This window comes from Podarcis muralis, chromosome 14 (assembly GCF_964188315.1).
Source record: "Podarcis muralis chromosome 14, rPodMur119.hap1.1, whole genome shotgun sequence".
In the NCBI taxonomy this organism is placed as follows: Eukaryota; Metazoa; Chordata; class Lepidosauria; order Squamata; family Lacertidae; genus Podarcis; species Podarcis muralis.
This window is the reverse complement of record NC_135668.1, coordinates 41,295,720-41,318,246: the sequence shown is the minus strand read 5'-3', so window position 1 is coordinate 41,318,246 and position 22,527 is coordinate 41,295,720. Positions and strand designations below refer to the sequence as shown.

General features: G+C 44.6%; 1 protein-coding gene across 2 annotated transcripts in view; it reads right to left on the bottom strand.

Moving 5' to 3' along the window:
• Positions 1-22,527, bottom strand: part of XYLT1 (xylosyltransferase 1) — a 166,907-nt gene that overhangs the window by 103,198 nt on the left and 41,182 nt on the right. Inside the window, exon 2 of one of the 2 annotated variants that reach the window (XM_028707062.2) lies at positions 8,016-8,054. The exons of the other annotated variant lie outside the window; for it this stretch is intronic. Coding sequence (XP_028562895.2) covers positions 8,016-8,054 — 39 coding nt within the window. The remainder of the gene's footprint in view (positions 1-8,015; positions 8,055-22,527) is intronic. 2 annotated transcript variants of the gene reach the window in all.

The window sequence follows — 22,527 nt, the reverse complement described above, 5'->3', positions numbered from 1 at the left end:
ACAAACGAAATGAAAATATTTATATTAAAAAAGGACATTTTGTTCAAACAGGCTTTTATCAAGCTAGATAAATGGGACTTAGTCGAAAGGGTCTGCTTTGTATGGATTTAATATTATGTTAGATGTTGTTGTTGTTTAATCTCAAGACTTCATGATGAAGTTTAAACATCCCTCCAGTAATAAAATGAAAAGGAAAAGAAAAAGTATAAAACAACAACAAAAACAGAGTTCACAGCCCCAACTGCATCTTCTGCCAATTTCTGACAAGTGAAATACAGGCTTCATATGCAAACCTCTTGTCATTTTTCCATCAGTAGCTGCCCCTTTGACCATATCACAAGGAGTCCTAGGGTTTGTCTTTAAATATCTGGTTCCACAAAGTAATGTTTATTCTAATTCCTGGAAAAAAACAACCTGACTTATAAATTAAGAGTATCTCTGGATGCAGCTGAACCTATGGAGTTTGCCTCCATTTGTCGGCCATCTGTTACCTTTATGAAGGGTCTATTATGGAGATGGAAAGTCCCAATGAAATATGGCTTAATTTTTGTATTCATAGCATTTATTTTGTTCTTTTTCTGTATCGGGTCAGTTTTTGTTGTTAACATTCAATTCAGCATGTAGTCTCTTGAGAATGTACTTTATTTTATGAGGTAATGGCTGTTTTTGTGTTGTTTTTTTAACTGCTTCTAATAATCTAATGTGTAAATTGCCTCATGACTGTTGCTTGGAGGGCAATGAAGAAAATGACAATAATAAGTCGTAACAAGAGCTTAACCCCACAGCTCCTTGGGTGGAAACGGTGACATCCAACTTCTCCAACGGCTGCAGAGAGGATGCCAGTTCTGAGGCTTTGCCTCCAACACAACAACTCCAAGCCACATGTCCTTGTGAGGCTGCGACACAAGCAACTTGCCAAAGGTCACATTAAAAAGTCGCCATTCGAAGCAGGATTTAGACGGCACCCTGGCTCGCAAGTCGAAATAAGATGATAATGCTCCCAGTTTAATATCATCCTGACAGTTTTAAAAGGTCAAACTGTGAAGAATGCTGTATGTGCTCAAACTCTTTGATTGGGATAAATGAATTTTTTTTATTAAAAAAAAATGTGGTGGGCGGCTGGGGGGGGGGAGGGGGGAGACTTCTGCCAGTCATCAGTTTGATGCCAAAAATAAAAGGTGGCGACCTCCATTTCTTCCAGCTCTCAAATGACACGTTTCTGGGTTTTCAAAGTCAAAAGAAAAAGGCAGCTTTGAAAGGTTACCATGAAGCCGATCTGGAGCTTACTGATAAAACTTAATTGATTTGTTGCCGCTTTATTATCAAGATTTGAGGTATCAGCTTTCTATAAAGTTATTTTCAGGTTCTACAGAAGCAGGGGCTATGTAACTTTGAAAGTTTACACGACCCACAACTGTCCTATTAGGCTGCGTACATACTATTCATTTGAAACGCATGACTTCCGCCAAAGAATCCTGGGAACTGTAGTTAATCCCCCACAGAGCTATAACTCACAGTACCCTGAACAAACTACAATTCCCATGGTTCTTTGGGGCAAGTCCTGCATGCAGCCTTCTTGAGCTTTGGCCATGTTTCATTGGCTATAAAGATTTTGCGTGGACAGGAGGAGTCTACCCAAACCCAGGCAACCCCCGAGTGGAATAATGACTCAAGACAACGTGCTATGGGATTAAAATTGGCCACAACTTTATTAAGTTTCAGATGTAGGGAGAACTTGGCTCAGGCATTGGGCGTTTATCTTTCCCAGTCCCCAGCCGGGGCTCTGAGAGACATCAGGGTTATCCAGAATGTGTGGCGATTGGGCTGGCTCTGGAGAACATATATTCAAGCAGAGAGAGCCCGCCCCCCATTTTGCCACCGTCGCAGGGGAGAGCAATGACAACCTCTTGGCGTATAGCCAATGCCTCCCCTCAAGACCCCTTTAACAGGGAACCCTGGGATCACTGCCGCAAGGGGGGTGTGGGTCACCGCTTTATGTCCCCCCCCTTTAGGAAGATAGTCTAAAGGATTCCGCACAAGGCCTGAATCCGCCAAAGTTGTGATGTTTTGCTATGGGAAAGGCAAAACCTGCCAATGCAGGAAAATTCCTTTCCGATCCTTCAACAGCGACCATGACGTAGCAGCGCCCGCGTACCTGTGGAGAAGAGGCTCACCTAAACCATGGATGGGGAACTGTGGCCCTCCAGATGTTGCAGGACTATAACGTCTGTCATCCCTGACCCACACAGCCCACTTGTGAGTCAACTGTTGTTGGGGTCTGCCTATGGCGCAAACTGATTCTGTTGACTCCACCACCTGACTACTGGCAGAGGGTGCTGTGGCCCATCAGCCCCTGAACTGGATTTCTGATCCAAGATCCCTTAAGAGATCAGGAAGGGCACTCCTCCTCACTAATTGTGCAGCCTAATGCCTCTTCTGCCAATGGAACGTTGTGATGATTGCTATAACATACCCAGCGGGCACACTGATTGGCCCCTAAGTTCCCCCACAAATTCTCAGTCTCACATGCAAATGCAAAGCATTTCCTGCCATATGGGAGGCTGAGATGCTGGCTACTCTCTCCCTCCACTGCTGGGTGGCAAAGGCCAATCCCTGGGAACATGGAATTATAAACTGATTGATGTGGTTGACTTTACTGATTATTATACTGAGTAATATTTCAAAAAATGATTTCTTTTACCAGATATGAGTGTCTTGATATTTATGTCTACTGTCTTATTATTATGAACAGTTTCAGTTTATTCCATTGTTCTGTGTATATTGTGGTGTAATTGTTTCACAGGCTGATGTGTTCATTGCTGTTACACGTTTGTCAGTTTTGATGAAAATTGCCTTGAGCATAATAATAAAAATGGAAAGGGAGAATATTTATGAAACTGACGTTAATAAGACTTCTGGAAGCATCAACAAGTTGGGAGTTAATACTATATCACTGTAAGATTTTCCAGTAAATCCAATTTATTAGTCTAATAGTACAAACTGCATGGTTAACTGCTGCCTTTCACTCATCCACCCACACCCCTTGCTGGCAACATATTCTAGATCAGCAATGCCTGATAATCTCCACTAACTCATCTGGAGAGTAGATAATGGAAGACCTAAAGGAAAACCATCAACTGATTTGATTTTTTTCTTGCATTTACTCTGAAAAACATGGGAAGCTGCCATATACATACAAAGCCAGACCATTGGTCTATCTACCTCCGTACAGTCTATACCTGTGTTTCCCAAACTTGGGTCTCCAGGTTTTTTTGGATTACAACTCCCATCATCCCTAGCTAGCAGGACCAGTGGTCAGGGATGATGGGAACTATAGACCAAAATTGGCTAGATACTTAAGTTTGGGAAATCCTGGTCTACACTGATTGACAGTGGCTCTGCAGGGTTTGCTTTTGAATTATGGTGCTGGAGGAGACTCTTGAGAGTCCCATGGACTGCAAGAAGATCAAACCTCTCCATTCTTAAGGAAATCAGCCCTGAGTGCTCACTGGAAGGACAGATCGTGAAGCTGAGGCTTGAATACTTTGGTCACCTCATGAGAAGAGAAGACTCCCTGGAAAAGACCCTGATGTTGGGAAAGATGGAGGGCACAAGGAGAAGGGGACGGCAGAGGATGAGATGGTTGGATAGTGTTCTCGAAGCTACCAACATGAGTCTGACCATACTGCGGGAGGCAGTGGAAGACAGGAGTGCCTGGCGTGCTCTGGTCCATGGGGTCACGAAGAGTCGGACACGACTAAACAACTAAACAACAACAACTGCAGGGTTACAGACAGAGTTTTTCCCAGCCCTACCTGGAGATGCTGGGACTGAACCAGGGACCTTCTGCATGCAAGGCAGATGCACCACCACTGTGCAACAGCCCTTTGCCCAAACATGGCCAACAGCAAACAAAAGCTGGTGGACAACTAGCAATGTCCCATGATGCTCTTATCTTGAAATTGCTGCTCACATGTATTGGACATACAGATTATAAGAGGAGTTATGAAATCAGATTTCTTTTTATCTACCCTTCCTTTCCAGTCCTTTAGCACAGGGGCAGCCAGTACCCTTCAAGTGATGTTGGACTGTGACACCCATCATGGCATCACAGAATTGTAGAGTTGGAAGGGACCTAAACGGTCATCTTTGTGCAATGCCCTGCAATGCAGCCACCACAGCTAAACAATCCCTGTCAGGTGGCCATCTAACCTCTGCTTAAAAACCTCCAAGGAAGGAGAGCCCACCACCTTCCAAGATAGTTCATTCCACTGTCAACAGCTCTTACCGTCAGAAAGCTCTTCCTGATGTTTAGTCAGAATCACCTTTCTTGTGATTTGAATCCAGTGGTTTGGGTTCTACCCTCTGGAACAGCAGAAAACAAGCTTGCTCCATCTCCATGTGACAGCCCTTTAGGTATTTGAAGATGGGTATCATATCACCTCTCCGTCTCCTCTTATCCAGGCTAAACATACCCAGCTTCCTCAATCGTTCCTAATAAGGTTTGGTTTCCAGACCCTTGTTCATCTTGGTTGCCCTCATCTATACACATTCCAGCTTGTCAACATCCTTCTTAAACTGTGGTGCTCAGAACTGGACTCAGGACTCCAAGTGATACTATTACTTCCCTTGATCTGGTACACAACACTTATGTTGATGCAGCCTAGAATATCATTAGCTTTTTTTTCACTGTTGCATCACACTGTTGACTCATGTCAAGCACTAAGACCCCTAGGTCATTTTCACCTGTACTCCTGTCACGCCAGGTGTCCCCCATCCTATATTTATGCATCACAGCTGACCACTGCTGATGCTGCCTGAGGATGATGGGAGTTGGAGTCCAACAATATCTAGAAGGCATCATGTTTACTATTCCTGGCTTAGTACCACCATTATTCCTCAAACTTCTGCAGCCAGAGGCAATAGGGCTTTACAACCTTTCAAGAATCAGTTGCATTCAGAGCATGAACAATAGCCCTGGCTGAAAAGCTGACGTGCCAGATTCGTGAGACCAAAGGGAATTCTAACCCCCATCTTTTCTATAATGCGTGGCAAACATTTTTGGATTATATGCATCAAGAACATTGTGTTTATAACCTCCTGAGATCTCATGGCACTATGCAGTGGGGGGGGGGACTGGAGTGAGTGTAAGAATTTGATACAATATTTTAAAGCAAAGTGGTTGATGTGTTGTGCAATATGGTGTTTTGTGGAAAATTAATAGATTTACATTAGATATTGCTACACGCACACAAACACACAAAAAGTCAGCTGCATTGAACAGTTCAAACCTGCTATGTGCTCTTCTTTTCAAAACATACACACATCGGAGTAAGTGCAATAGAACCCAATGAAGAGTTTGCTTGACAGCCATGAGAGATTTCCTCCTCCGTACTTTCTGCTGCCAGCTTTGAACATGAGAAATATGGCTTCAGAAAAGAAGAAGAAAATGCAGCAAAAACCAAATCTTTTTGCCTCCGATGATCATCTCTCTTGATGCTCAAACTCTGGCCCTTTCACAACATGCAAAACACGATCATTTGAGTTTTGTCTCCCCGGTAAGCCCTCCTTGATCTCAGTTCCTGCTTTTGAACTGCTTTGACTCGGTCTCCGCACCGCAAGGTACAAAGACGGCGCACATGAAAAGCTGTTTCCCGGCCCCCGTAATAGATCTCAAATAAAAGAGACTAGCAAAACAGTTGGCTGAGAAGTCCCGGCTCTGAAACACACCCAGCAATTCCCCCATTTGCTCTTATCCATATGTAGAACCACACACCTAATCTCTATCTTAATTATTTAAGAACAGGTGTGCATGTGTGAGTGTATAAGCACAGTTTCTTCTGCCTGCTGGAAATATTTATGTCCTCCTGGAAAAAAAAGGGTGGGGGGGGGGCACAGAGTCTTTGAAAGCCAGCTGGCATTCGCCTTGGCACTCACTTAGCAAGGAATTAATACGCATGAAGGCTGAACTACATTCGGGTCGGGGAAGGCAAATTAGAAGGGCAGATGCCAAAGACATTTTATACACGCTCTGTGGCTAAATGGAAAACCACAGGCCTCAGGCTTGGCAATTCCTGACTTTTAAAATGCTCGATGTCTACTGTAGTCGACTGTATGCATGCACACATACATGCGCACACCACCTAGCTGTGTTCAGGGAGGAACTGAGGCAGGAAAGACCCATTTACCAATCTCAATGAGATTGGGTGCCATTTTGGCTCCCTTTCCCCAAACCAGCACCATTAGCAATCTTGTGACCAACTGGATAACTGGCATTTTTTACAGTTGCCACATGACTTTTGTTCCACGCTTCCAAGGAATCCAAGCTACAGTGTGGCAGCAGGGCCTACTCTCTGGAATTCCCTGCCCATTGATCTCACTACACACATTTCCCCCCACATTTATTGGGCTGGAGAACAGCATTGGAAAATGCAAATAAGTTCCTATTTTGAAGGATGCTTGCATTGTACTGTTCCAGAAAGTGTGAATTATTAGGCAGGTTCACTTTTACATTCAAATTAAATTGAATTTGTCCCCCTTTCGCTCTTAAACACCCCCCTTTTTTTGTTTCTAAAGTAGGTTTACACTGCCTTGAATCATGTTATTGGGGTGGTTTTAAAAAAAATGTATAAAATGATTAAAATACAACAATGCACACACTGCACCCACTGCTGACAAAATAAACTGAGGTCATAAAATCACAAAAGTAGCATTGGCAGAATCACTCGGCAGAACTGAAATCACATCTAAAAAGTTTTGGATAGGTCTTTGCCCGGTAGTAGCGCTGGTTGTGTTTACTCAGTGATGAGGTAAAGTTGTGGTAGACACCACTACCACCAATACACTTTTTTAAAGCCATTCTATGCACAAGCTGCAACCATCCTCTTCCCTCTTCAACAGGCGGCTATGAAATAGCCACAGAAAACCACACAAGCCAAGTTCCTTTTAACAACCTCTAAAACCTACTGCCCATGGGCAAAGGTGAAGCAGTTTAACAGCAGCTTCACTGTGGACTGTAGCTAGCACTCAGCTTCCATGAGCTGCTGCTGTGACATCACAGCAGCTAAGCCAATGGCATAAAAAGAAGATCTGTCAATAAGTTAAAGGTTGTAGGCGACTCAGAGGTGATCTGCTGAAATTAAGTTTGTGAAGGCCACTAATTTCAATGGGTCTACTCTCAGTAGGACTAGCTTTGGATACCACCCTAAGAGATCAGGAGGCAAGGGCAGAAATACTTTTTCTAGCTGCCAACGATATCAGACACACTTGAGGCAAACGGATTAAATCTGTGCCATCTCGCTGCATCCCTGTCACCAAGATAACTGTCACCCCCCCCCCAATCAAAGAAATGAAGAAGGGAATTTAATGACACCATCATACGAAGGGCCGCAAATATATGACTCAGTCATTTATGGAAGCCTGATGAAATTGTTTTGTTGTTTATAGAGTTTGTATGGATGGTTTTATTGTTTCAGAGTTTGCTGAACTGATTTTATTATGCCTAGAGCTTGTGTGTCTGTCTTGTACTCTGTTCTCCCCACCCTCACCCACTTCGATGGCTTTATGGTGCGAAGTGGTCCAAAATTTGTTTAATAAATAATAAATAAACTGAACTTGTCTCTCACTGAGTATGTGAAACACTTCCCATCACGGTGACCTTAAAAGCAACATCTGACACACGATACATTTTTTTTACACTGTAGGTGAAAATCTGAAAAGAGACGCCATTGTCTTCTTTCCCAACGTGCCATCTGTCTGGGAGGATGAACAAAGATACAGAAAGTGCGGTACAAAAGATACGATACAGAAAGTGCGGTACAAATAGGTTGCTTCACCTTCAAGGTGGGAATGACATCCTTAGAACTGACAAAATGTACACTTTTCAACAAGGCACAGTCGAGATGTAATGACAGGCGAAATCCTTGCTTTGCTGGCTTTCAAAGGAAGGGCATGCCAGAACATCCCAGAATTTGAATAAAGACTTTAAGAAGAGGACATGATAATAAAGAACTAACCTGGGTTTCCAAGCCTTTGTAAGGATTGAGAGGCTGATCCTGCAAGAAGAACACAGAAGAAAAAATGGATTATTTCAAAGAGGCCAATTGCAAGTAGACATACCTATTATTATTATTATTATTTATTATTAATATTCATAGTATTGTGGGGGGTTTTTTAGTCCACAAACATTACATAAGCCAATACATTATTTTTCTGCTTTGTTTTTGACATTTCCCTTTCATTGAAATTCACTAAAATTAATTATCTAATTAACTATGTAAATTTCGGTTGCAGCAGATAGCAAGACAAAAAATAAAAAGGTTTCATTGGAAGCCGAACTGTAGCAGAATAGAAACAGTGCTGATTGCCATGAACCCAGAACAGGATGGAAATCGCTGCCTCCTTACATTCCTGATGATAAGCTGGAGCTCCTTCAGTCCCAGAACTGGGATCAAGAGCAGCTCTAAATCCCTGTCCTCTGGCTCAAGAGGAGGCTGAAAATGTTCTGGTGGTCTCCTCACTGCATATCGTAAGTCAGTTTCCATTCAATGGTGTGATGCGGAAGGGGAGCAAGTGCCTGCCCCACCCCTTAATGTCCTCAGACATAATTTCCAGTAGGACTGAAATGTTCAGCTCCAAGTTTTTATCTCAGTCAATGTATGTCAGAAATAATCCAAGAACAAAGGGTTGTATCCAATGCTAGTACAGTGGTACCTCGGGTTAAGTACTTAATTCGTTCTGGAGGTCCGTTCTTAACCTGAAGCACCACTTTAGCTAATGGGGCCTCCTGATGCTGCCGCGCCGCCGGAGCACGATTTCTGTTTTCATCCTGAAGCAAAGTTCTTAACCCGAGGTACTATTTCCGGGTTAGCGGAGTCTGTAACCTGAAGCGTATGTAACCCAAGGTACCACTGTACTACTCTGTGTACTAGCCACTATGACCATGTTCTCCAGAACTCAAATTCTGGGAAGAAGATGGGAATTTAAGAACCCTGCCCCCTCCCCAAGCTCAATGAGATTTTTCTTTTTTTAAGGAAAATAGTTGTGTGGTTTGTTTGTTTGTTTGTTTGTTTAAGTACAAAAGAAACACGCACACTTCTGCAAAACATCTGTGCTTGATGGCTGCAGATATTCCTGCAGGCTCGTTTTCTGTTGCACCCCTGCTTAATTGGAAAGCTTAACGAAGTGAAACCAGGTCAATGATGCTCTCTCTTTCATCCATCACGCCTGTCGGAATTAGAAGGCTTCTGTTTACAGTTGGTTCCTGCTTGTCACTTTGTGGGGGGTGGGGGCTCACCCCCCCACTCCCTCCGAGATGAAGAATTCTAACCATCTTGGTTATTGCAGCTACCTGCAAATCTACTCCTGAAGAGCCGCCGGCAAAATACAACAGGTAACTGTCATGCTCCTCTTCCTCTTTACGAACCTGATGAGGCATGGCTTTATAGCTGCACGATTCCATGCTAAAAGAAACATTAATAATTCTGGGAAGCAACTTTTGTATTCATCTAGTGAGGACAGGAAGCTGATCTATCTGGGTCCTCGGTATTGTCTATGTCTATTGGCAGCAATTTTCAGACAGGAGTCTCCCCCAGCTATACAGTGGTACCTCGGGTTAAGTACTTAATTTGTTCTGGAGGTCCGTTCTTAACCTGAAACTGTTCTTAACCTGAAGCACTACTTTAGCTAATGGGGGCCTCCTGCTGCCACCACGCCGCCAGAGCACGATTTCTGTTCTCATCCTGAAGCAAAGTTCTTAACCTGAAGCACTATTTCTGGGTTAGCGGAGTCTGTAACCTGAAGCATATGTAACCTGAAGCGTATGTAACCCAAGGTACCTCCAGGTAGGGCTGGAAGACAACCTTGTCTGAAATCCTATTAAGTCCTTGCCAGTCAAGCTACATGGAACTGAGCTAAACAGGTCTTACTCAGTCTGAGGCAGCTTCTGATGCCCTCTTCTAAGGTCACTTTCCTGGAAGAGGGCATTGAAAGAGTTTTAGGAAGAAGCCATATCAGTAGAGAGAAGGGTGGTGCTCAAGATAAGCTGGAGAGCATTGAGCATCTTCCAAGCACTTCCATCCAGTGCTCTGGGAAGGCAAGAGGGTCCCCATCTCCAAGACAGCTGGTTGAACGCCAGTTGAAGTCCCAACATAAATACGGAACTGGCCCTTACATGTTACAAGAAAAGCTTCTTCAAAGAAATCACTCACATTTTGGCTACTGCCATTACCAGGACTGGTGTCGAAGCTGGCACTGCTGGCTACATGCAGAGGGCCCATTATTGTCCCTGGATGTCCTGCCACTCAACTCCTCCATCATCTCTTAGCATGTTCCTCTCTCCAGATAAATGTGAAGAGCAGGAGTGGGGAACCTCAGGCTCTCAAAACTCCCCTCAGGCCACACCTCCTCCCCCAAACCTCTTCCCTCACAAGTCCTCCTTCACACCCTCCTTGAGTGTTTTTGCCTGGCTGAAATATGAATGTTGCTCTCTCTGGTGAGTGGTATGGACTGGGACCAGAGGGAAGGGGGGCAATAAAATGGGTAGTGAGGAGGAAATGGGCCCACTCAGGTAGGGGCTTTCTGTTTGGGCATCTTGCCCAAGGGTCGCCAAAACCTGGGTCCTGGCAATGGGCATTATGACTACTGGCCAACCATTCCATTGTCTGGCAGATGGTTGGTTAAGCTGTCCAGAATGACTTTGTTCAGGCCCTGTTAACAGCTAAGGAAGGCAACATGAAAGGAAGAGGGGGGGCAAGCTCCAGGTGCGCCCAAACTGTATTCCAAAGAGACAGAAAACAATTATATACTTGGTTCCTGGCACCAAACTCGCCTGTCAAAAGGAGGAATAATTAAACTATTCACTGAACTGGGTATCACCGTTACATTATTATGATAAAGTTGTCAGAAACTATTCATCGCTAATTTGATTTTGAACTCGGAGCCAAGGAAGACTTACACTATAAGCTACACGGAACTCTGCATGGCTTCCAAAAGCAATCAAAAGCTCAACTCATGAAACAGAATTGCTGCTACTTTCTCAACACAGCCTGTCAGTTAGAAAATTCTGGGCCCCTCTGAATGCTTTACGTTTCTTACCCAGTTTGGGGGCCTATTTGTGGACCTGTAAATGGACTTTGACTAGGTTACCTGAAGAGCTGCCTGCATACATGGACAGCAGCTTGGGCCCCAATGCCTTGGAAGGGCCCATGGGTGACACCTGCCCTGGACCCTTAAAAAAGGATAATGGGAGTTGTAGTTCAACAACAGCTGGAGGGCCAAAGGTTCCCCAGACCTGTTGCAGAGGTTTTTCCAGTAACATTTCCGGTTAGAAACTGATAACCTTCGCATCAAACCCTGGACCACAGAGCTTAAGAGAATAGACCACAACAGCTTCTATTCTACAATTAAGGGTGCTATCCAATTAACAAAAGTGAAGATTTATATACACACACACACACACACACACACACAAACAGAATTTAAGCTGCTAAGAAGGAGGGAGAAAGAAAAGTCCAACATCATGGTGCCTGTAGACCATATTGTGTGGTCTCGCTCCCCAGGGTTCCACCATTACGACCTTGGCATGCAATAATGTTTCTTAAGTGTTAGCTTAACATGCTGTGAGATAATGGAATTCTAGGAGAGAGCAATGAAAATAGGTGGAAGCAAAGCTTGGGTTTGCTGCCAGAAAGTTTTGATGTCCCGGGGAGCCTTGGAGCCTGTCCAAAACAGAACAGAGATGCAGAACTGCTGACTGAACAGAAGATATATGAGTGTGTGTGTGTGTGTGTGTGTGTGTGCAGGCACAAATACCCTCGTGCATGTGCAAATACACAGAATAAGTGAAAAGATTAAACTGAAACAAAAGCAAAAAACACACACCTCATATTTGAGACGCAGGTTCAAATCTCCATTCAGCCATGAAGTTGTTGGGCTGACCCTGGACCAGTTACTATACCACACTTGGCAAAAACAGTCAGTGGTGGAGCGGGATGAGTTCTTGAAGACTGAAAAAAGAGCCCATGTGAAGTTGTCACCTGATATCATGGTGATGTCAGGTGGGCAACCCTGCCCACCTAAGAAAAATGGCTGGTGGAGGGTGGGAAAGATCTTCACCAGGTTGAATAATGTTCCTCACCTCTGTTATACCTGCCTGGGGTCTCAGGCAGAGGTCTTTCCAGAACCTGCCACTTAATTCTTTCAACTGGAGTTACCATGGATTGAACCTGGAATCTTCTGCATCTGCTCTACCACTGAGCTTTGGGGGACTTTTTAATCACATAAAAGGTGAGTAAGAGAGGACACGATAAGAGTGTATAAAGATGGTAAGCGTGTGGATAAATGATAAAGAGTGTGGATAAAGTGGGCTGAGAAATATTCTTCTCTCTCACACACAGAACTAGAACTTGAGGCCATCCAAGGAAGATGAAGAACAAAGAACAAGAATAACCACACAGCCCACAGTTAAACTGAATGGAACCCAACTCCAACATGATGGAGTGACAGCCACCAATCTGGATGGCTTTAAAAGGGGACCAGGCAAATTCATGGGGGGGACAAGGCTATGTTCTCCTTCCACTGTTGCTGAGAATCACAAGTGGGTAGAGTGATGCTACGCTCAGGTGCTGTTTGTGGACTTTCCCTAGGCATCTAGTTCATCATGGTGAGAACAAGATGCTGGACTAGATGGGCCTTTGGCCTGATCCAGCAGCAGGAGTCTTCTTGTGTTATAAGCACAAGACTTGCAACGAGTCCCTGGGAAGACCGTCTCACCGCAACCACAAGATGTGTAGAGTATAGACTGCAGTTATTCAGCGGTTGAGAAACCACACACTGCATCTTTCTTTAGATCAGGCTTTTCTCCGGCGGTTGGACTACAACTCCCATCATCTCAAGCTAGTAGGACCAGCAGTCAGGGATGATGGGAATTGTAGTCCAAAAACAGCTGGAGACCCATGTTTGCCTCCTTCCTCCCAAATGAGACACCGGGTAAGGAAAAATCCCCCCTTTTTCTCGGTAACCAAGGAATCTGAATAGAACCCTGCTCCCTCGCCTATTTGCTTCTCGCAGGAGGGACAGGATGGGGGTTGGGAATGAAGCGGGATTTGCCAAATCCTCTGCAAAGAGGGTCCTACACGGAGACCCTCTTTTCATCCTCTCCTACCTCCCGGCACCCTCCCTCATGAATGGCAGCTGGGATATTGTTAGCAGGAGTTGCAAGAGAGGGAGAAGAAGAATGAAAGAACTCGTTTACGTAAGCAGCCCCTTTCGCTCTCTGCTTCGGGGGTTAAACCCTGGGCAATGCCTGACTCACGTAAAGCATTCCTATTTGCCAAGCTGGCAACAGATGCCATGCCTGAATATCATATATATATGTGCACAAACTCTCTTTTTAAGCACACACACAAACACACACACACCTCTCTCTCCAATACACAACACATACACACCCTGACAAGAATAGCTTCTTTCTCTCCTCAGCTGGACCCGCTCCTACTCAATTGAGAGCTATTTTGCGGCTGGGGAACCTGCAAATAGCCTTGGCACCCAGCGCCACACTTCCTGTCTAATGGGCAAAGAAACACCGTGTGCCGTAAGCTGACGAGTCGCCGTTTGTGCGGCTGTCAAAGCGGAAGTTATCGCGTCTCGTGGGCCAAATGAGAGAGGCTGGGGTTCGGCGTGACACCCTCTTGCTTCCACCGCCGCTAAGAAACATCCTGTTTAATCAAAGCATGGGGTTCGGAGGGGGGAAGTGGGGGCTTATTCTCACAGGCAGGAAGGCCAAACTCAAAGCGTTTCAAAGTACTGGGGCATCTTCCAGCACTATTGCAAAAGGAACAGCTGGTGGAAACGCACATTTGACAGGCACAATGGATGCCTTTCAAGAATGGGAAGCAATGGTGTGGGCTCCCTCTCCATCCCTTCTTCTTTTCCTTCCCTCAAAAACTTCCACTTCAACAGCTCTGTTTCCAGCAGCTTTGTTTCCAAGAGGTACTCTGTGTCAAAGACAGCCAAGCTCAGAAAAAAACAAACCTGTAGCCCGGGGCCTGTGAGACAGTCTGGGAGCAGCTGTCATAACTGCAACAGCAGGACATGTGAGAAAGCAAAGCCAAAGCTCCGGGGTGTGTCATGACACAAGGGGGCAATTCCTGGTTGAAGCCTAAGGGCCCCTTCAGACAACCTGTTGATTGAACTTTCATCCAGATCTGCTTGCAAGAAGCTTTATGCAGAGGTTAGGCCACAGCCACAGCCACACCACAGGCCCTTGTGTCCCTAATTTCCAGCAACAGTCCCGGATTTATAGAAGCCGTCCTGGTTTCCCGTTTGATCCCAGAATGTCCCACTTTTCCTTAGGATAATACAGCATTAAATATTAAAAACCTTGCTTAACAGGGCTGCCTTCAGATGTCTTTTAAAAATAGGATAGCTGCCTATTTCCTTGACATCTGATGGGAGGGCATTCCACAGGGCGGGCGCCACTACCAAGAAGGCCCTCTGTCTGGTTCCCTGTAACCTCACTTCTCGCATTGAGGGAACCGCCAGAAGGCCCTCAGCACTGGATCTCAGTGTCTGGGCTGAACGATGGGGGTGGAGACGCTCCTTCAGGTATACAGGACTGAAGCCGTTTAGGGCTTTAAAGGTCAGCACCAACACTTTGAATTGTGCTCAGAAACGTACTGGGAGTCAATGCAGATCTCTCAGGACCGGTGTTATATGGTCCTGGCGGCCACTCCCATTAGATGAGCAGGATGCATGTGATTGAATCCCTCCGGCAAAATGCTGATAGTTTGGAGACAACCCAGGACAATGTTTTACAGGGAGACGTCAGGTGACAACCTCCTACATAGAAATATTAAAGAAAGGGAACTCTCAAAAGCAAGCCCCCCTCAGTCCCGATTTGAAAACTTATGAGTAGCTCTGAGGCACATAGGGCCCTGCTCACAGCTAGATGCTGACTGAAACCTGTGTTTCCACTTTAAGAGGCTGCCTTACACTGAGTAGGACTAATCTACACCAGATCTTAAACTTTGCAATTGGGTTTCCACATCTGTATTTTTGAAAGGCCACATTAAGAGAGCCCTGTATATGCATCCTCTCCCTCCCCACCTCCAATCTCCTCATGATTTTAAAACTGCATTACAATTCATCCCATTTAAATATCTGGAGGGCAGAGAAATTACCAATCAGATCCTGAAATAATCATCTCATCAAATAAAATAAAGGTCAAACGTCCCATTGCCCAGATGATGTAAATCATTAATCTCTAGCAGCAGTTGGGGACTGCTTTATTTCCTTCAAAGAAAGGGAGATAATGAGCACTGAAGTCAATTGGAATTTCAGTGATAAAACATTAGCCCGACAATGTGGTTTCACTGAATTTGGTTTGTTGCATACATACAAACAAAAGACGTGTTTCCGTTGCTTGATTCCTGCTGGAGAGTCCTACGCTATATGGCTTACCCACCATACGGCCACTCAGTGCAGCAGAAGGAAGGCATGTCTAGTCCTAGAAAAGGTTAGCTGATGTTTGGCAACAGCCAGGTTATCCGATCAGCAGGACCCTCCGAAAACTCAAAAGACACACCAAGACGAGTCACAGAGCAGATTTTATGAGCAGTTAACATGGAATGTTGTTGTGCATAGATGTCCTTAAACTGGAGGTTATGCGGGAAAGGGCTATGGCTCAGTGAGGCAGCATCTGTTTTGTATGCAGAAGGTCCCAGGTTCAATCCCCAGCATCTCCAGTCAGGGCTGGGAACGTCCTCTGCCTGAAACTCTGGTGAGAGGCTGCCAGTCAGTGTAGACAATATGGAGCTAAGTGGACTGATTGTTTAACTCAGTACAAGGCAGCCTTGTATGTCCTCTAAATTTTGCCTGGCAGCACCCTTGCACATCAATAACGTTTATGGAAAGACCTAACTGATGTGGCTTATTACTAAAAGATTTGGACCGTCAGCAAACGTAAACATCCTTTTGAAGAAGGTACAAATATCAAGAGAATGTGTTAGCACAGGGCGGCCCTCGCATGCAGCCCTCACAGCCTTTTTGGGTGGCCCTCAGCAACATTACACACACACACACACACACACACACACACACACACACACACACACCATGCCTCCTTCCAATTGCCTGGCTTTGGGAAGGCAGATTGAGGGTGTGGGGGTGGGTGGGGGTGGGTGTCAAATTTTGGCCTCGCTCCCCACTTCCGTGTCACAAGGCAGTGGGCAGCCTGCAGGTTCCATGTTGAAGTACTATTGCAGTCCACGTCACATGAGAAGTTAGGCAACCCCGTCCATAAACAGTCTTCAGCTAAAATCTGAAGGCTCGAGATCACGCCCAACATTCAGAGGAAGACAAGCCAGCTTCCATCCAAAAAACTGCTGCTGATAAACACCTTGGCATTTTAAAAGGGAATGCAATAAATCTGAGGCGGCACATTCCATGGAATAATTAAAACATTATCCCTGGCCCCCCCCACCACACTTGCTGGGGCTGATGGGAGTTGTTGTTCAGCAACCTTCAGAGGGCCAAAGGTTCCCCACTGCTGCCACATAGCATCTGGAACAAGCAAAGTGGAGTCTATAGACACACACAAATGGGAAAACGTAGATCTTCTAGGAAAGAAAGAGCAAAAATGCCATTTTTATATTTTACAAGATGCATCCCTAGGGGCTCCAAGAGTACTCAAATCCATCAACTTCCACGGAAAGCTATACTAATACTGTTCTATGAGACAATTCTCCCAGGTCCTCTTTGCTCCCTGCTTGCCTGAGATGGCGGCATCACACAGCTGTCCACTGGAGATATTTGAACCTGTCAGTTACACAAGCCAGCTATGTTGTATAACATGTTACAGGGAGAGCGATCACCAGTGTTTTAATTTATTAACGAGCAGGTTTATCTTTCCTTTCAGGAGCTGACACACAATAGGGCTGCGGTGATACTCGGCTTGGCATTTGCAAAGCCATCTTTCCCCCGACAATGACACAAATGATACCGTTTAATAAAGAGAACTTGGAGAAGCCTGCAGAGAGGGAGAGCGAGCTGGGGTGATTTTCAGCCTGGGCAAATGGGGACGTGCCATCACTCACACAAAAGACACCAAAACCAGAGCCCGCCCCCCGCCCCATATAACAATCAATAAGATCACTCTCTAAGGTCTCCTTCTGGCATCCTTTCTAATGGGCATTTGTGGCTTAGGGTGGTACTGGGGCAGTTATTTGTGATCGTGCTTTCGTTACCGTTTGCGCTGACAAAACTTTCAGGGCAGACATGCTGTTTCGTTTCCCATCAATCCATGTCCCCTAACTTCCTGCCGAAATGTTCCAGTTTGGGGGTTTGTTTTTTTACATCTCTTGTTTTTGTTGCACCACAGTGCTAGAGTAGCCGCTCCAGATGACAATAATGCTGTAATATCGAGGAATCACCCTGGAACTAACAAAGCGGAATGATGTATATAGATGGTCCAGTATGAATCCACCACTAATGCAATATTATCGCATCAACAACCACCAAGACAAGAACGCTAGGCAGCAACCCATGCCAGTACCTTGAGAGGGAATTTCTGGAAGTATATTGGAGGTCATCTTTTTGTCTCCAACAAATACAGCTCACAGAAAATTAGTGGAGAATTTCATAGCTCTGACTGAACATCAGCTTGCCCACTCAGAAACAAAAGCTTGTTGCAAAATTACAGCCAGGGCTGGGAGAATCTGCCAATTTCAATTTCTCTGTTTCTCATGTCCCCAGCCTTTAGTTCAGTTCTACACATTTACAAGTGTACTTATTCTTCCTTTTAAAAAAGGTTCAAATGAAAACACACCAGCATTTTAGTGCAAATTTCTCCCATTGTACACATTTTCATACACAATATCCCAACTATAATGCATTTTGTATGTTATTTCCCTTATATATGCATTTCAATGCACATTTGACCCTAGCAAATGCTCTTTTTCTACACGTTGCTTGGCTGGAGAACTGCATTGTGAAATACAGAGAATTTCAAAGGATGGCTGTACAGTGGTACCTTGGTTTACGAATTTAATCCATTCCAGAAGACTGATCTTAAACCAAAGCATTCTTAAACCGAGGAGTGCTTTCCCTTAACAGTGGGGGACTCAGATTACAAATGGAACACACTTAACAGGAAGCGAAACATATTCTGCTTCCAAGGCAAAGTTCACAAACCAAAACACCTACTTCCGGGTTTGCAGCGTTCTTAATCCAAGTTGTTCATAAATTAAGTTGTTCTTAAACCAAGGTACAGTGGTGCCCCGCAAGACAAATGCCTCGCAAGACGAAAAACCCGCAAGACGAAAGGGTTTTCCGTTGCGGAGGTGCTTCGCAAGACGAATTTCCCTATGGGCTTGCTTCGCAAGACGAAAATGTCTTGCGAGTCTCGCCATTTCCCCCCCGCTTCCCCCCCTTTTTCAAAGGCGCTAAGCTGTTAATAGCCTTTTAACAGCTTAGCCGCTAAGCCTTTAATAGCCGCTAAATCGCTAATAGCGCTAATCCGCTTAGACGCTAATGGGGTTGCTTCGCAAGACGAAAAAACCGCTAGATGAAGAGAATCGCGGAACGGATTCTTTTCGTCTTGCGAGGCACCACTGTACCACTGTATTTTGGTTTGCATATTGCTCTGGAAAGGGGAAAAAAGGTGATTTCACCTTTAAATGTGAACTGAATCAAATTTCTGCCCTATCGTTTTCGGTGGCTGAGTCACAGTTCATGTCAGAGGCTAAAGGGAACAAGAAAACAGAATGCCGTAGTGGTATAAAGGCTTCCCTTCCTGCAATACTTCCTCCAGAAAGAGAACTAACTGTAAGCCTGGTTGTTTCATTATCCTTTCCCCCAAGGGACTATTACAGAAGTACTACTTCTTGTTTTAAGCCTCCCACAGAGAAAGAGAGAGAGGGAGCTAACTCACAGCTGGGCTCCGCTCTCGGTTCACACTGGCCTAAATCCAAACCCTAACATGAGGCATGCTGGTTTGTAACACAGTGCAATCAGTTCAAACATTCAAGAGTGGGATTGTGTGTGTGTGTGTGTGTGTGTGTGAGAGAGAGAGAGAGAGAGAGAGAGAGAGAGAGAATTATTATATTTACAGGACAAGAAAAACAAAACACAGACTCACAAGTGTTGGTGCTGACTTTTAAAACCCTAAACGGCCCTGTATACTTCCAAGGAGCGTCTCCACCCCCGTTGTTTAGGTCCAGGTCCGAGGACCTTCTGGCACTTCCTTCAATATGAGAAGTGAAGTCACCCAGGCAGAGGGCTTTCTTGGTAGCGGCACCCACCTGGTGGAATGCCCTCCCATCAGATGTCAAGGACATAAGTAACTATGCAACCTTTAGAATACATCTGAAGGCAGCCTTGTATAGGGAAGTTTTTTAATGTTTCATGTTGTATTGTTAGAAGCCAGTCAGAATGGCTGGGCAACCCAGTCAGATGGGCAGCATGCAGATTGTTGTTGTTGCAAAAATATGCAGCTGCCCTTACAGGGATCAAACTTGCAACCTTGGCATTATCAGCACCACACTCTAACCAACTGACCTAATATTCCTCCTGCCTCTGACTGTGGAGACAGAGAATCTTATTTACAGTATGCCACCTCCACCAAGCCATGCTGCAGGCTTGCTAAAATGTGCAATTGTTCTTCACCTACTTTGTTTTTTTTGGGGAGGGGAAAGTGGGGTGTCAACTAACAGCTGTGGTGTGTCTGTGTGCACTTGGTATTGGGACTGGCTTCTCTCCCACTTCCCAAGCTGATGTTCTCAGCAGAAGAGAAGCTGCTCTTGAGCCCTCAGGGCCAGAAAAGCTATTCTGGGGAAGGCTGTTTGTGTTGGGACCACGAAGCAAGAGGAAAGGGTTAAACACCAACACCACCGCAAGCAAATGTGTTTTGTTTTGGGTCTACTCTGAGTTGCTGGATACAACCCAAGAGCTTTTCCCTTCATTAGTATAAACTTAGGTTGTTTGTGGAAAGACCTAAACTTAGGTTGTTTGTGGAAAGACCAAACAAGGGCAACCCAAGTTGTTTACATCATTTGTAAGAGCACAATTCAGGAACATAGTGGATTCAACAACACTAAGCACTAAAGACCTGGATACATGGCAATTCAAACACATCCTTTCCACAATATACAAAAAAGTCTGTTAAACTGCGGCAGCTTGGCTGGATGGTACATTATCTTCTCATTCTGCTTTAAAATTCCTGCCTGCAGGATGAGAACGCTGCCTCATGGAGATATGAATCTGCAATGTTATAGAAGGTCATCTTCAGATTCAGCTTCCCATAAGAGCGCGACACTGGGGGGTTGTATCCAGTTCAGGGTAGACCCACTGAAACGAATGGCTCTAAGTTAGTCATTTCCATTGAAAACGTGTTCAATATATGCACATTACCTGTGATGTGTTACGGAGCAGAGAACTGGACCATGACCCAGAGAAACATCAACAGCTTATGAACAATACAACATGCAATGGAACGTGCAATGTTAGGAACAGCATGAAAAGACAGAAAAAGTAATAACTGGATACAACCATGATCAAGTTACAGATGCAGTGGAAATGCTGCAAAGTTAAAATCAACATATGCAGGACATGTGGCAAGAGATGATTTTTATTGATTATAGATTAGAAATTGTTAGGAGTGAATTTCTGTTTAATTATTATTTGCTGATATTTGATTTTATCGTGTGCTGTTATATTCAAATATATTATTGAATATTACTTTATTTAATATAAGTTCTCTAGTTTAAAGTTATGTTTTTATTAGGATATTTTTGTATTGGATCAGTTTGTTACAAGGTGTGCGTTCTTTGTTGTTGCTTGTTTCTTCAGCTTGTAAACTGCCTTGCGTATAGCAATATAGAGAGGCAGTATACAAATTAAAAGTGAAATGAAATGACTCAGGCCGGTGGAATAAAACAAGTGTTAGTATGAAGACCATACAATTTTAAAAGACCAAGGGGATGACCACCTATGTGATGGGTGGACAATCTAAAACTAACAACAGGGTTTATGCGGATGCAGGAAGTAAACAATAAGAGAACGATGGAGAGAACTTGAAGCGGCACATATCCAGATATGAATGTGAGATTCTGTAGGCGTAGTTTGTCAATTTCATTAACTTGAATGGGTCCACTGACTAGGTCTGGCACTGGATACAACCTTAGATCCCACATTTTGAACTTGGACTTTATATTCTGCCCTGACGTAACCTAAAACTGAGATGGTGAACATGGTCGGGGACTACAACTCCCACCTGTGCCAGTAAGTACAGCCAATGGTCAGGGATGATGGGTGTTGGAGTCCAAGGGCATCCAGAGCCCCCCCCATCCCTGATCTAAAAGCTTTGACAGAAACCTCATATCTTAGCCTCTTTGTCTCATATCTTTGTCTCATATCTTAGCCACAGCAACTTCTAGCTGTGCTGTGTGCCATAAGGTAATGAAGAGGAGCAGGTATGTCTGCAGAAAACATGCCAATTAATCATTAACTGGACACATTACAAGCTTCCTAATTACATAAGATAGACACATGGACATTTATAATGTATTTTTCCTTTCCTTTTTTTTTTTTTTTGGCAAGCCTCAACCTATTAATTGCACCAATTTTGGCTGAATCCATCACTGAGTATACTCCTTATCTCTTGCAGTCCTTAGGAAGGTCTAAAGGCCAAATAATGAGTTGATGTTAGATACGGCATCATGCCTTATAAGTGCAGGGCTGTTTTTGGTTTTTTAAAACACACACAACAGAAGTTGCCCGTGTAGGGGGCTCCAATCCAGATCAGGACTGTATGTATATCCAGAAAGATCTCATCAGTCTGCCACCTCTGTGCTCTACTGTTTAACAACTCACAGGCAAGACCGGCTGCTCAGCAAGAAGCATTTTGTTACACTGGGACAAGAAAGGTGGGCTGCTGCTGATTCAACGGCAGTCCTGATGGAGAACCTGCTTTGTTTGCAGAATATCCCTTGCATCTCCAAGTAGGTCTGGGCAAGATGTTTGCCTGAAACCTTGGAGAGACACTGCCTATCAGTGCAGGCCAGCCCTTGCCAACCCAAAGCCTTGCATAGGTTTCGGACTCTCAGCTCCCATCAGCCCTAGCTAGGATGGCCAATAGGAATGATGGCCGTTGTGGTCCAAAACATATACCGGGTACTCAAGGACTCCAATGCCCATCAGCCTCAGTTGGTATGGATGATGGGAGTTGTAGTCCAAAACATATGCAGGGCCACCTGCTCCTCATCCCTGATCTAGTTCATTAGACTGTCAGCATTGGGGGAGGAGGACGGTGAAGCTAATCTATTAATTGTAGTATTTCCATGTAACATAGGTAGGCATGGAACTTTGGCCAGAAATGTGTTAACAGTGCAAAAGCATCTTTGTAAGCGACATTACATTGTACATTGGATGTACAAAACCTTCTTAAGTAAAAACTCTTCTTGCAAAAACTCCAAACATCAAGAGAATATATATAGGCTTTTCTCACCAAATACTCTGCAACTGAAGGAATAA